General features: G+C 38.7%; 1 protein-coding gene and 1 pseudogene across 1 annotated transcript; both read right to left on the reverse strand.

Annotated features, from left to right (window-relative positions):
* Positions 1-293: 293 nt before the first annotated feature.
* LOC121779872 lies at positions 294-4,790 on the reverse strand (annotated as a pseudogene).
* A 3,981-nt stretch (positions 4,791-8,771) lies between these two features.
* Positions 8,772-14,367, reverse strand: LOC121778626 (NADP-dependent malic enzyme, chloroplastic-like). Its single transcript, XM_042176012.1, has 20 exons — positions 14,186-14,367; positions 13,716-14,020; positions 13,075-13,195; positions 12,884-12,958; positions 12,586-12,737; positions 12,395-12,500; positions 11,730-11,795; positions 11,533-11,628; positions 11,363-11,434; positions 11,185-11,268; positions 10,986-11,084; positions 10,725-10,772; positions 10,545-10,598; positions 10,367-10,465; positions 9,961-10,050; positions 9,805-9,882; positions 9,648-9,722; positions 9,476-9,566; positions 9,221-9,349; positions 8,772-9,105 (listed from the first exon to the last, which is right to left on the reverse strand). The coding sequence occupies exons 1-20, from the start codon at positions 14,213-14,215 to the stop codon at positions 9,011-9,013; spliced, it is 1,965 nt and encodes a 654-aa protein (XP_042031946.1). The 5' UTR covers positions 14,216-14,367; the 3' UTR covers positions 8,772-9,010.
* Between the last annotated feature and the right edge of the window lie 1,641 nt (positions 14,368-16,008).

Genomic DNA, 16,008 nt, shown 5'->3' on the forward strand with positions numbered 1-16,008 from the left:
AGCTGCCTCTGCCATGGACAGGTAAACAAATTTATTTAATTTATTTTGACGCTAATTTCTTCAGCTGAAGTATTTAATTTGATACTGAATTGTTTTTTATTAAGGTTTTCTTGGTGTGAAAGTTGAATGATATGATGCTCAATTGAAAAAAATTATGCTTGTTAATGAATTTTATGAATATGGGTTTAGTATGAAACTGATTAAGTGTTACACATAGTTCTGTAGATTCCTGCTTATAGTGGTTTGAAATGGTTTTCCTCGTACCCTAAGGCATTTGATTGCACAAATGTGAATAAATCAGTCAAGAACAATTCGATTTCCCATTTAAACAAATAAAAGCTTTCTACAGCATATATTCAGACACAATTTTAGGTTCTGTACTATTGAAAATTTTACTACTACCTTAGGTCTCTGCTAGCACCAGTCGCACTCGGAGGTCAGGCGATTTCATGGGCTGCTGGGAAGCTGGAGACGAACCGGAACGGACTGCCTACATCGCCCTCCTTGTCGGAGGTCCAAAGCCGGGTGCTGCAAGCAGCGGCAAAGCTAGAATCTCAACCCCCTGAGGAAGTAAATATATCTGAAGCGTAGGAATATTCAAACTCAGAAATAAAAATACTTACATGAAATCTGTTGGATTCTGGTTTCCTCATGTTGTAAGAAATCATGTCAACCACTCTTGATTGCATGTTATAGGTTTTTGTTTGCAATTAAGTTTGATCAAAGGATAACATTATGCAAGTGATGCAGTTTTCCTTCCTTTGATACGTAAGTAGGACTGTAGTTTGATTTAGCAGAGGAGGCGAAAAGAAAAAAATCAACTATTCAGACAAATCATCCTCGGCGCCGCTGTAATCATCAGGTTCCATGTCCTGATTACTCATCCTACGCAAGCGACCGGGTCCCCTATCCATGCTGGCACCCCTTCCAGATCTCGAGTTTAGATTACCCTTCAATGGTAAATAATCCTGATTAACGTGGAGGAGTGAGAACCTGCACTGAATAGACGATCAAGGGAGGAGTAGAGAGTTGTTTTTGCTTACCTCTTCTTCTGTCAAATCTTTAATAGATACATTGGTTCGCCTCCTTACTGTTACTGACCCAGGTACCGGAAATTGTTCCACATCCTCAGTTGATTTTCCCTCTCTGGCACGCTTTTTCCTTATGATTCGCTTCTTTGGAAGGGGCTGCATTAAGAAGAATCAGTCGAGCATGCTGATGGAATAAGGAAATTGAAAGGTAAACTTGAGAAAGGGGCAGACCAAGTATCTGGCTTCTGTATCATCAAACGACACAAGGTATGTTGTTGGATCATCCACATCATCATCTCGAACCTGTCAAGTGGTCAAAGGAGATAATAAGAGAAGTAGTTATAGTAACAAGAAAAAATTGAAAGAAAAAAACATCTTGGAAATGTACATCGCAGTGATACTCGCGGACCCATGAATAAGAGACATCTTCAGTTTCATCGTATATATCCTTCTCTATCTGTCACCATAACCAAGAAAAGATGATTAAGTAAAGCGAATATTAATGGATACGCACAAATCCAAACTTCAATTTTGAGGAAAGTATACCTCGTCTACTGATGGCACCATATACGCTAAGAATCCATTGGGTCTTTCTGAGTCCGTGCTTGTTGACGCATAACTTCTCATGATTGCCTTCAAAGCCAGATGACTCGTTACACCATGAAGGTTATATATCTTACATACTCCAGAACTATCTAAAATATTAATATCATAATCCCATTGACAGTTAATCAATGTATACTTACTTTCTGTTCGTACTCATCACGATCAGCTGCAGTCAATTTTCTGTATATTTCTGAATCCACAGTTGGAGCACTATCAAAAGTAGCAACCACAAAGTGGTCCTCATACCTGATAAAAAAATGAGGAAATTCAAAATGTTATCTTCTGGTCTAGCAAAACTATTGCAGCAGTAAATAATTATATTTATACCAGATTACTCCTCTCAAAACACACAATAGCAAATAGCTAATTTTGTGAAGTATATGAAGACAGAACAATATAGCATATCTGTTAAAATCAGGTAAAAGTGGGAGGACCCTTCTCGGCTGTAGATGTCGATTAACTGTACGAACAGGCTTGGTCTTGCATGCCTCAAACGTCGCCACAATATCCTGAATTTTCCTATCCCTGAAGAAAAGAAATAGGAATCAACAGGTTATTTGATGTGAATAGTTCAATCACAATTCTTCTTGCACGAACCAAAAACTAACCTACTGTTGAGATTCTCCAAGAGGCTCTGACCTCGACATTCTCGCAATTCCTTTGCTTGTTTTCAGTCAAAGACTGCACGTAATATCAAAATTTTCTGGTTAACTTTCCAGTAGATTCTGCAGTAATTTGTAGTGAGCAAATAACTCACTGATACCTGCTTAGTGGACTCAATACTGAGAGGTGATATGTACTGAGTTTTAACAAGCCAAGAGACACCTTTGTCTGTAGGCCTTTCTTTCTTTTTAATGCCATCAGTCTTACTCGGGGTTATAGGTTCATCATCACGTAATAACTCCTCATCCTCAGGATCGAGGGGTGTCCTTTCACCCTTTGGAGGACTGATCAACAGAGTGATGGGATGAATCAGAAGAGCAGCTCAATCTAAGGTGCATGAAAGAAAGAAGGACCAGAGAAGTTTACTTGTATACACTCAGGTCAAGAAGGTCCAGAGGTATTCCGAGATCAGGTTCAACATGTAGCTGAGGTTTCCAGTTCTTCTCCAACGATGTGATTTGATATTTACAGTATCTGCAAAGGCCATATGTTATCAGACTTGAAATAGATCAAAGCATCAGAAATGCACCACTAATCAATCTTGCAATTTTGTGACCAGTGATAAGCTGCTAACCATGACTGAGATGGAAAGCGCTTGAATTATAACATGATATAAGTTCCATACCTATCAGGGTCCCTTTTTAATGACAAAAGTTTCATCTTTGCAGACGGATCAGGTAGTTCATTCCGGAACCTACAAAAACACAAAATTGCTAGTGAATATTTTATCTAAATAACGATGACTAAGAGAAAAAGGGAAAACTCTTATGCACATTCTTTACATGCCCAAGGCTTTTCAGTTGTTATGAACTAGTATGAATGAAACAATTGCACAATACAAGAGAGTGCATAGACAACATTGTTCACCCCAGTGTTTGCTGTATAAAGTAACAACAAATAAAGAAACTAATAATGATAACAACAGCTGCAGAAGAATTTGCATTCTTAGGCATATGAAAGTGGTGACAACCAAGGTGTGGATTGCGGCACCTTTCTTAAGTAGATATGACAATTTCCTCATTAAAAACTCAATAGAGACGTAAAAAAGATCCATGTTATCATTCCAACCATAAAAACTGCCACAATCCACTGATCAGGGAAAAAATGATTCCCTGCTACCTACAATCAATTCGTGCCAAATAACACACAATGCTACCACTTGGTTACTGAAAGTAAAAGTAGCAATGAGGCATCATTCTAGCCGAGTTCTTATTCCACACTAAACTTCACAGCATCAACAATTGCCTCTAGGTTGACACTATCATAATGAGCAACAAACTCCAACGAAGAGCTCAGATATACTCACTTCAGCTTCACAGGAAGGTAGTTGGCTTCTTCAGCCGGTTTTCGATTCTATCACCACTTAACAATGGAGTGCTCCTTTTGTCACCCACATGAGATCCACTAATCGAGCCATGGCCCTTGGCCCCAGAGGCCAATATATGGGTCTTCTGCAGCACTTTATTCTGTGACTCTCGGAGATGTTGCTTGTGCTTCTCAAACTCCCTCTTCTTTCTTACCCTTCTCTCCTCCTCAGTCTCAATCCGCCCGCCCGGTCGTTTATTACTCAGTGGTGGCTTATGCTCCTTCCTAGATGATGCGGCCGGATTGGGTTGCCTACTCTCCCTGCTTGCACCCGCAGAAAGAGGTGCCGAAGAAGGTAACGGTGGAGGCGATGAGGACTGCAAAGGAGGGGGTGGAGGAGGAGGAGGAGGAGGCGAAGGACGAGGCGGTGGAGGTGGTGGCTGATTAAACTGTGAATACTGAGATGACGGGTAGTACATTGCGGCTGCTGGGGCAGATTGTGGCGGTGGAGGCGGGGGCGGGTAAGAAGATGACTCCAGTGGAGGTGGAGGTGGCGGAGGCGGAAATTGATACGGCTGCTGTTGAGGGGCTGGAGGGTTAAAATGCTGCTGTGATGACGATGATCCATAGCCTGGAAGCTGGAAATTGTAATTCGAGCCATCGCCGCCGCTGTATGGGCCCCAATTCTGCGAATACTGACTTCCGCCGCGCGGCGCCGCTGCTGGTGGAGGTGGCAGGGAGTTCGGATTCGACGGCGGTGGCGGAGCAAACGATGAGTGCGGCGGTGGATGGAACGGTCTGTACGACGCCATGGCTGGATTCCGAAAAGCAATAGGGCAACACCAAATTAACCCCAAAAAAAGGAGATTCCTCTCAAATTCTACTGAAAACAAAAACCTTAAATCTCGAAAAGGGGAAACGTATTGAAAAATATTCTCTTAATTTATTTATTCAAGCAAAAAAAATCCTGCCGCGATATGAACCCTAATTGAACTTCCCAATCTGGGAGAAGTGTAGGTATAACCCTAGCAGCAAATTCTCGGCTTTAGGAAGTCGGAATTAAAAGTTAAGCATTCGAGATGTCGAAAAATGGATCGAATTGGGTGGTATGGTAAAGTGATCCAGTCTCTGGAAAGGGGGATTAGCGGACTCAAATCCAAAACCCCAATTGAAATTGAAGAACCCTAGCATCTAAATTCTAAGCGCTTCAAAAGTCATAAACTTTACCAAAAGTTTGGTTTTCCCCGTCAACTTTAAAAGTTGCATGAAAAATCATGAATTTTATCGGGTGTTGCAAATTTCTCATCCGACCCAACCCGGTAAATTTCCGGTGCAAACTAATCCTACATGGCTTGCCGGAGGTGTGACATGACATATTTTTCCGGCGGTACATAAAACAACATTAGTTTGCACTGTTAAAAACGGCGTCGTTTTATGCAGATTGAATTAAATTAAACCAAATTTTGAGATTTAGGGTTTGATTGAATTAAACGACCACACGATTTTTAGGGCTCGCGATTCCCATTCTTGTTTGCAATTCCCGATCTGCGACGCCGCCAACGGAAAATATGCCATGTCACGCCTCCAGCAAGCCATGTAGAATTAGTTTGCGCCGGAAATTTACTGGATCGAGTCGGATAGGAAATTTGCAACACCTTATAAAGATCATGACTTTTCATGCAACTTTTAAAGTTGATGAAAAAAATCAAACTTTAAGCAAAGTTCATGACTTTTAAAGCAGTTTACCCAATTCTAAGAGCACCCGCAACGCGGGCCGCGGGCATTCCGCATTTCGTTCCTTCGGAACGAAACCGTAGCGGAACGCGTTACGGCGCTGCGTTTCGTCGCGGTTCCGTTCTCATGCCGTCCCGGGTGCCGTCGGCACGAGACGCGGCACGTTCTGTGCCGCCACGCGCCGAGGCGACGTGGCGGCCTCCCATTCAACGCGTGACGCCCACTCGCTGCCCCGCGAGTGGGCGTCGTCACGGTGACGCAATAATTCTTTTTTTAAAAAAAAAATCGAATTTAATAAAAAAAAAATTGCAACGGTATTGTTATTGTTTTTTTTTTGTCGTTATTTATTTATCTATTTTTAATTTATTTACTCTATAAATACTCCTATTTCATACTCATTTCACTCACAAACACACATCTATTCCTCTCAAATCCTCTCTATTTCCACCCCAATTTTCATCTCAAATCAACTCTGTTTTTCTTCTCCCAAATTTAATCAAACTAATGGATCCTTTTGACAAATGCGTCAAATATTGGAACAATCACTTGAAGAAGATTGACGACGGGAGGAGGAAGAAGCCGCGCCGCCCCAACGACGCTCCCGTACGTACATCCATCGTAGCCGGGAGGAAGCCGCCGCAAGGTTAGTACGCGACTACTTCTGCGATAACCCGGTTTGGGGAGATACGTACTTCTGTCGCCGTTTCCGCTTGGGGAAACCGTTATTTCTCCACATCGCCAATACTTTGGCAGCCCGGGAAGAGTTCTTCCAGGAAGGGTTCGACGCGGTCGGCCGTCCCAGCCACACGACGCTGCAGAAATGTACTGAAGCAATCCGCCAGCTTGCTACTGGACAAACGACCAACATGTTCAACGAATACCTCCACATCGGAGATAGCACTGGGCAAATGTGCTTGCTCAAATTCTGCAAAGGCGTCCGGGCAGCCTTCACCGACGAATTTCTCCGGAGGCCAAGCACGACCGATTGTCAGTTCCTGCTCGACCTTCACGAAACAGTGCACGGATTCCCCGGGATGCTCGGCAGCGTCGATTGCATGCACTGGCAATGGAAGAATTGCCCGGTGGCGTGGACAAAGGCACCCACCCAACCATTATACTCGAGGTCGTTGCCGACTACCGCCTTTGGATCTGGCACGCGTACTTCGGGGTTCCCGGGTCGAACAACGAAGTAAACGTGCTCCACCAGTCCGACCTCTTGACCGAAGTTTTGGATGGTAAAGCGCCGGCCATCAACTTCGTCGCCAACAACCGGCTTTATAAAATGGGGTACTATCTCGCCGATGGCATCTACCCGAAGTGGCCTACCTTCTTGAAGACGTCCAGTGGGTCTGCGAACCCAAAGCAGACTCTTTTTGCGCAGAAGCAGGAGGCCGCTCGCAAGGATGTGGAGAGGGCGTTCGGGGTTCTCCAAGCGTGCTTCAACATCATCAAAGCCCCGGCTCGTACGTGGTTCATGGAGAACATGGTCGACATCATGTATACGTGCATAATCTTGCACAACATGATTGTCCAAGACGAAGGACCCGAGGCGGGAAATTGGTTCGACCCCGAATCCCCCGGAAGCTCAACCGCAAGTAGTCCGCCTCGAAGTAGAGCGCATCCGTCTATACAAGAACGGTTATCTATTCGTGCAAGGACACGCGACTCTAGCGCACACACCCAACTCCAACAGGATCTAATTGAGCTCATTTGGGTAAACTTTGGCGGATGAAATTATTAAAATTGTGTACTTTTATTTTTTTAGGATTTTAATTGTGTGCTTTTTATTTTTTTAAGTTTAAGTTGTAACTTTGTTTTAATGTTGTGTGTTTTTTAATAAAGTGTGTTTGTTTTTTATTAAAGTGTGTTTGTTTTAATTGAATTGAGTTGGAAATAAAAATAAAAAATGAAATTGAATGAATAGTAATTTAAGGAACGGTTAAGGAACGGTTAAGGAACGGAGAGTTGCAGGTTCCTTTCCTTAGTTAAGGAATGAAGTAAAAAAGTACAGTGAGGCCCGCAAATAATAGTTTAAGGAACGGTATAGGAACAGCGTTGTGGATGGCCTAAATCAAATCATTTAACGAGCTGAAAGTCTGAGAAAAAACATCTGTGTGTACTGTAGGCTGAAAAGGGTAAAATAATATCTTTGGAGGTGCTCAGCTTTATATATATACTGTATTTGAATAGTTTTGAATTAAATGAAATTAAGTCAATTCATATTGACGTTTTACTTTTTGCAATTATTCTTAAATATAAAAAAGGCATAGCATCATTAATTTCAAGAACTTTACACGTACTACTAGTAGTATCTATAGTCGGTTATCATTTTTTTTTATTTTTTATTTACTACACTTATTATTGATACACATCAAATTTTATGTGTGCATTTCATTTAAATTTTTTTATATATAATTCATCAAAAATTAAATCACATAATTTTTAAATAAAAATAATATATAATAATAAAATTCATATGCAGATTCTTTCAAATCACAAAGATTAAGCGTAATTAATTACATAATAATGAAAATATTTATCATCCTAACTAAATGCAATTAAGACAAAAACAGCAAATATTTCAGTTCATTATAGTATTTCATAAAATTTATTCATTTTTCAAACCATTAAACATAGCTCAATATAATAACAAAAATATTTATTGCCTAAAAACTAAACATTAGGAGTACAATTAAGAAATGGAAAATTAAAGCAATTCATAAAATAAATTTATTTTGATTGAAATTTTTATTGGGAGAAAATCAGAAAATCTCATAGTTCATATATTTAAATTAGAAAAAAATTAGAAAATGTGGAAAGTTCATTTATTTACAAGCTGATGACAAGTCGTATTGTCAAATTTCACCACGTAGATGATAATATGCAAAGTGTATTTTACATTAGCTTTAATTTTATCAGAGTGAATAGAGGGAAAAAAATACTAAAAATTCATATATTTAAATTTAAAAATTGAAGTTGCCTAATAAAAATTAGAAGGGTAAATGACTAAAAAAATCCATGAAGTTTGGTCAAATTCTGGTCTATTCCGCAACTTTAAAACACGGCCAATTATATCATAGCTTTGACTATTTTCTTAATTGTCTCATAGCAAAAAAAATTATCAGTTTCTGAATTTGTCCACATAATTTGCACATATGTAAAAATTAAAAACATAATTGACTAAATGTATTAATGACATCATTTAAATAGTCGAATGTTTTGTTCGTATGATATTTTTTGTTTGACAAAAGCATACATAATTTCCCCCATTTTTGAGACAATTAAAAAAATGTTAAAATTATGATATAATTGACCATTTTTTAAATTACAGAATAGACCAAACTTGATGATTTATTTTTTACCATTTACCCAAGATCGATTTTTCAATCGTAGTATTATACAATACATTTGTGTAATTTTGTGGGCATAAAATACTAGTTATATTCTCTGAATATATTCATTAACCAATACAATGCATCCAAAACAAACCACAGTTTCACCCATTTCATGTTGACTAACATAAACTTCAGCCAGCTACAGCTAAAATCCTACATTATATAAGTTACTCACAGAATTCATCGCGTTTGTGTTCAAAAAAAGAAAACGAAGCAGAAAATGCAAGATAAAATAGAGATTTATATGGCAATGGCTTAGCATATCTTGCCGCTGGCTTAACGGTAGTTGCGGTAGTTGGGGCTGTACATACAGCTTTCTGCATATTTTTCGAGGTTCTCCGGCTCTGGCTGCGGCAGACGAGTCGCTAAACCTGCACGGTAAAGATAGCAACAGCAAAGATCGTGTTACTTTTTCTTAGCTACGATCAAATGCTACTCGTGGATGCGTTCAACTTAAGGTGTGTTTTGCAGAATAAAGATATTTACCGAGTTCGTAGGCTTTCGCTGCTACTCTGGCTGCGATCCGGGCTGAAATCTTCCTGATGTTGGAAAATGGTGGATATATGAGCCCTTTATCTAAGTTCTCTGGGCTAACCTGTTCTGCTAATGCTTCCGCTGTTTCAACAAAACACAAATCGAATTCTATTATACCAAACACACCCAAAGTGAAATTCGATTTGCAAATTTCTTCGTGTTTCATCATGTAGAATGTAGTATGGAGTATAACTCTTAGGAACTTACAAGCTGCGAGAAGCATATCGTCGTGAACACGGATGGCACCAGAGATTATCAAACCGAGACCAAATCCGGGAAAGATGTACGCATTATTTGCCTGCACAAGAAATTAAAGCTAAGATTAGTGTGGAAAGTTTAGTAATGGATAAAACTCTGTTGAAGGATATTTAGACTGAACCTGGCCAGATGCATAAAATTTGCCATTATATTCGACTGGGCTAAACGGGCTCCCACTAGCAAAAATAGCTCGACCCTGGATGAGGAGTTGACTGGGAGAAATAAGTAAACCGAGATGGAAGAATTTATACTATTAAAGATGAAAGGTGGCTCATCACCTCGCTCCATGTATAAGCTTCCTCAGCCGTACACTCAGACTGTGAGGTTGGGTTTGATAAAGCGAGAATGACGGGTTTCTGGAAACAGATAATAAGCAAATTTATTAGGCGAGTGAGTAGACTTCATGAAATTGGGATCTAGATCAGATTGTGTACCTCATTTAAAGCGGACATTGCTTCGACCACTTCTTTTGTGAAGGTTCTCCCTGCTCCTGACGATCCTATCAATATTGTCGGCTTGATGACCTATCACAATGTGACATACAATATGATTCCATAGTTGAGGATGCACATGTGATCATGTCGATACAAATGCATATAGAGGTGCGTTATATTGCTAACTTTCTTAAGTTGTGAACTTTGCTAATTCATCAACGCAGTGTATTAAAATTGTAAACACGATGACATTAAAATGTCAACAAAAATTTATGTTGACATTTTAATATACTGTGTTGACATTTTTAATACACTGCGTTGATGAGTTAGTAGAGTTAGCAACGGATCACACCTCAATGCATATATATGTATGTAATGCACATATAGATAGAGAGATAGATTGTACCTTCACAGCATCTAACAAAGTTCTGACAGGTTCATGTTCATGCGCCCATGGCCTCTTAAAATGTTGAAGCGACTCAACACGAGATTTAACAATCAAACCCTGAAAAGGAATTGGGGATTTTATTGCAGATGGAAAGAGAAATGGAAGTGCCAAAATGAACTATTAAGAACTATAATACCTTTGAGTCGACCAGAAAGATCTTCTTACGAGCCTCTTCCACAGGGACATTCGTCTGCATATAAGAAGGGGATGTGTATAGATAAATTCCAACAACAATCATTCTGGATTTGAGATCAAAGAAGTTGTTAAATGTTCGACAAATTATCCTAAAGATGCAAATTCTTGTCAAATACAGTACCTGCTTTGATATTTCAAGCGCTATGAGCTCTGCAATACCAGTGCCAGCCTGCAAGTAGAAAAACCAAAGTAAGTCAAACAAGAACGAAGATTTAATGAGTAAGGAGGAAAACAGCAGGTCAGCAGGTGATCCTTGTGTGGTATAAATCTTAGGAATTTTGCTAATATCCTAATCAAAGATTAATAGTGTTGCGGTGTCTACTTATTCTAACAATTCGATCAATCATAGGAAGCGATATTGAGATTTATAACAAAAACACACCTCTCCAGCTCCAAGGAACAAGAATCTATGATCAGACAAGGTACCCCCGACTAAATTGAGTGCTGTTATCAAACCAGCAAGGACCACAGATGCTGTACCCTGATACATAAAAAATATAATGAAAAAATAATAGTGATTGGAGATGAAAGAAGGAAGACAAAGACAACAGAAAGGCAGGAAATGACGAGTGTGTACTTACCTGAATATCATCATTGAACACGAGGTGGGTAGTTCCATATTTGGCAAGGAGATCAAAAGCATTGTGGTTTGCAAAATCTTCAAACTGAGTAGGCATTACAAGAAAAGACATCGTTAAGAATCAGAACTATCAAATAAATTGGTTAACACGCCTTTCACTAATATAAGTGAGACCAAACCTGGATTAGAACTTTTTCTCCGTAATTCTGCTTCACTGCATTCATAAACTCATCTAAGAGCTCAGCATACTCCTGCTCATGAAGATAAATAACATTTAGTTAGTGGAAAAGTAATGGTTGCTTCGAGATTTTACTCCAAGAAGGTGGAAAGATGTGTGTAGATTGTTAACCTGTCCAGTTGCGCGCCTTCTCCTGAGTCCGATATAAAATTCATCATTCAACAACTGCTCATTGTTTGTTCCCACATCAATGGTCACAGGCAAGCACTGTAAGAAAAAGAGCAGACCCTCAATAACGGATTATTCACTACACACAAGTTGTATAAAAAGACCCTTGCTATACGAATCCAAAGTAGCCAGATACTTACAGCAGAAGGACGAATGCCACCAAGAGCTGAATACAATGAAAGCTTCCCAACGGGTATCCCCATTCCCTGGTGACATTAAGTGATTTCAAGATTCAAAACAAATAGTACGGGCAAGGAACACGGTCACAAAGAAGCCAGTAGCTTATCAATTCCAATCCTGGATTTTTGAATTGTGAGAGATCAAGAATTCTCACCATTTCTTAGATTCATGGATCCAATTTGTTCAACAAAAAAAGAAAAGCAACTTGGACAAAAAAAGAAGCGACTTAGACAAAGGAAACACAGTGCCTTAAGACATCAAGTACATCTGAAAATGACTTGTAAACTTTATTATGACCGTCCCTCATTGGTTTCCCAACACCCGCTTTGAATCCAATACTTGCTTTAGTCTCTGTTTGTGATGACATAAATCCCTCCCTACAACTCATGAATTAAGAATTCTTACAACAACAAGGTCTACTCAACACGAATAATTTGGGCGGTAATGAAACTTTTCCTAGGAATCTTACACAAACTTCCCAACTAGGCAACTAATACTAAGAATGGATGATTATTAGACTATGCTATTTGACTTATCAAACACATATATACATCGCCCATCATTACTGTATTCATATATACAGCACAACCCCATCAGAATTTTTAAGAAGAAAAGATTGAGTTACCTGGCAGCCAAGATCTCCAAGACCCAAAATCCGCTCACCATCTGTCACCACAATAACTTGGATCTTTTTCTCAGGCCAGTTTCTCAATACCTCCAGAATTCTTCCCCTGCAAAACCGCAACAACTCATCAGTTTAAAAGTTCACAACAGGAATCTCCAAGCAGCAAATTATATTAGTAGGAAAAAATGTACTTTTCTTTCAGACTGATGAAGAGGCCCTGGGGCTGCCTGAAAATGCTCCCATACTTTTGACAAGCTTCGCCAACGGTCGGAGTGTAGACTACGGGAAGCAGCTCCTCAACGTTTTCAATGAGAAGCTTGTAAAACAGTCTTTCATTTCTCTCCTGAATAGCACAATAAAGATAAAACATGAGCACAACAATGCATAGATGGTTTTCTCAATGCATAAACAAAAGCAGTTCCAATATTTTCAAAACCAGAGAGTTAAGAAACACCAGAGTTAATGTGTATCTGATAATTGCGTAATTACCTGAAGATCCATCATAGCCATGTATCTCTGCAAAGGCACTTGGTATTGACGCATGTTTGCCATCATTTTCTTAACCTTCTCAAACGAAGAGAGAGAAAACAGACAAATACTCATTAAATTTCATGGATGACTACAATTCATGAGGATGTTTACAAAAAAAACTTGAAATTTGGGAAGTTTATTATGCTAACCTGGAGCTCTTGGCTTACAACCACTGGCGGGAGAAGGCCACGTAAAAAGTGGGCATCCCTTTCTTTTATGGTAAAGGCGAGGCCTTTGTTGTAGTGTGGGTCACGCAGCAAGGGATATCCACTGTGGAGCAAAGAACCGTGATTAGGGAAACAAACATACAGACAAAGAAACTCGAATCAATGGAAGGCCGAATGCAATAGTCCCACAGTCATCATATTCATAGGAAACACTAAGGATTAATTAGCCACTGAACAACACTGCCATCTCAAACACATTATCAATTCTCATATTATGCGGATTAACAAACACTTAATGCTCATATTCATCAAAGAAATTAAGGATTCCCAAATCATAACACATTCAACAAAATCAAGCTAATAACAAAGCAATAAAATGAAATGGAAACAGGAAAAGAATAAAACAATCTTTAATCCCAGAATAGAAATATCATTTCTCAAGGCCCACTTTAAAAATAATATTTCCCAGAAAAGACTGTATGTATCATTTCAATTAAAAAGATCCAAACAATTTATAGCAAAAGCAGCAACATAGAAATCATCGACAACCACTAAATCTCAAAACACACACACACACACACACAGAATAAAGAAAAGGAAATTGGTATAGATTGATGGATGACCTAGCTACAGTGACAGTCCAAGGGGTGATGTACTGATCCTCGGTGGCGGTATCCTCTCCGTACACATCTTCCACCCCGCCGCCGACAGTAGATGCTGCTGGTTGAATCTCCGTCACCTGCGACTGCGACTGCGACTGTGAAGGGGAGGAAGCAGTCTCTCTCATCTCCTTGAGAGTATTCTCCATCAAAACGCTGACGTTTCGGTCTGCAGCGTTGCCATTTGAGCTCACAGAAGCTACCACCACACTTGGAGCTGATACCTTCCTCTGCGCCAAGCGCTTCGACACCCCTGTCAGAGTATTATTCTGCAATAATTGCCATTTCCATCAATTGTAAATTTCCGATTTGCAGAATGTGTTAACTTCATTTCTCTAATTATACGATAAATTGTCATCGAAATACAAATTGAACAAAATCTGGATAAATAATGAGAAAATTGATTGAAGGGGATGAATTGGGGGCATAATTACCAGAAAAGTGCTGCCATTCAAGGAAAACATGGTGGCGGAAGAATTGAGGCGACAGGGAAAGAGAAAATGAGAGGAGAGAGAAAGAGAGAGTGGTGAAGTGAGGGTAGTTTCCTTTTTAAGCGATTGCTTGGCTCGCGATCTCCGTCTCCTCTCTCTGTAAAATTTATGATTACTCCATCAACTTCTCCATTTCCACGAAATTGGATTATCAATAATTCTTGATTAATTGGATCTGTCTTCAAAGTTTATCACTTGCATATTTTAATTCCATATTTTATTACATTGCACCAACGTTTTTTTAACTTTAATAAGATTATTAGAAAGATTTATTGTTATTTCATAATTTCACTAGCATACATTATTTAATAGATACATAATTCATTCGATACGTTCAATGTGAGTTTCGATTTCTTACTCTTTTTCCCTTTATTTTTCTTTCTTTAATCTTTCTTCATTATTTCTATATTAATATTGTTTATTCTTTTTTCTAATATTAATAACTGTTTTCTATTATTAACTTACAAGAAATAAAATAATTACGACTAATATCTAAGGGAAATTTATTTTCAAAATGATTGAATTTGTTCGAAAGAGATCGGAAGGAAGAATTCTCATGATTGATATCGGTGAATATTTCTTAAATTTTTATGTAGGGTAAATTTTGACTATATATACAGTGTACTAGACTAAGAGCATCTACAACGGTGAGCAGGACGGCGTCCGTCCGTGCCAGCGGCATTTGAAATTTTTTTTAAAATCGGTTTTTAATTAAAAAATTAATTAAAAATAAAAAAAATATTTTCTCACTTCCCAAAAAAATATATCCGTTTTCTACCGTTTTCTACCCACTTTTAATTTTTTTTAAAATTTTTTCCCCCAAAAATACACATTTTCATCTATAAATACCCTCACTTTCACACTAAAAAATTCACACCACACTACACAATTCTCATCTACATTCTATCATTTCCATTCTCATCTACATTCTCTCATCTCCATTCTCAATCTTTCTTCCACTCCTACAACATAACAAAGTCCGGCGACGGCGATCACCCCACTCTTAATTATGTAATTTTTAATTTTTAGGATTTTTATTATGTAATTTTTATTTTTTAGGATTTTAATTATGTATTTTTTATTTTATTTGTAATTTGTAATATTATTTCAGTTTATTAATGAATTTTAATATTATGGAAATGTTTTTATTTAAATTGAATAATAGAATGGTGGGACTCTCGTGCTCATCCTTGCGGAAGAGCACAGCTGTGGGTGTTGTGCTCTTGCCTAAGAGCAGACAGAAAAAGTGGGGCCGGGCCCACAACCGTGCTCGTTGGCAAGAGCACGGTTGTGGGTGCTCTAATAGTCATTTGGTCTATACAAACATGTCATTCAGTTGAAATAATATAGATCAATATTCAATAAGGTATGGTATAGAGGCAAAACGTGTCCAAGTTGATAATGGATCTCTTTATTTCATGAGTGAAAGTCTGATGGTGGCTCACATCGATGATGGATCTTATCTCTTGTATAGTCTACACACGTGATGGTAATCCGATTTTCATTTCGGTCCACATGTTCGGGAGTGTGTTAAACTATCTAAATCTTGACATCTGTAAATGGAAGTGGGACTACTGAAATTTCACCGACCCCAAAACTCTCAAATTGCCTTTATGTGCTTAAAATATCTCACAAAGCTGATGTCCATTAGCCATTTCACAAAGAAGTTAAATTGTATTCTTCTGATGCATCTAAATTTCTATATATTATAAGATATCAAGACGAGAAGGATTATTGGCATGACACTGAGTGTCAACGCTTCTACT

Source organism: Salvia splendens, chromosome 19, assembly GCF_004379255.2.
Source record: "Salvia splendens isolate huo1 chromosome 19, SspV2, whole genome shotgun sequence".
In the NCBI taxonomy this organism is placed as follows: Eukaryota; Viridiplantae; Streptophyta; class Magnoliopsida; order Lamiales; family Lamiaceae; genus Salvia; species Salvia splendens.

What these genes read in the sequence shown, in the direction of transcription:
- LOC121778626 (XM_042176012.1), bottom strand. Translation starts at nt 14,215, where the DNA reads ATGTTTTCCTTGAATGGCAGCACTTTTCTG. An exon ending in TTGGAGATCTTGGCTGCCAG is followed by an intron (nt 11,796 to 12,394) that starts GTAACTCAATCT and finishes TAATGTCACCAG; the next exon opens with GGAATGGGGATACCCGTTGG. An exon ending in GTGGCATTCGTCCTTCTGCT is followed by an intron (nt 11,629 to 11,729) that starts GTAAGTATCTGG and finishes TTTTTCTTACAG; the next exon opens with TGCTTGCCTGTGACCATTGA.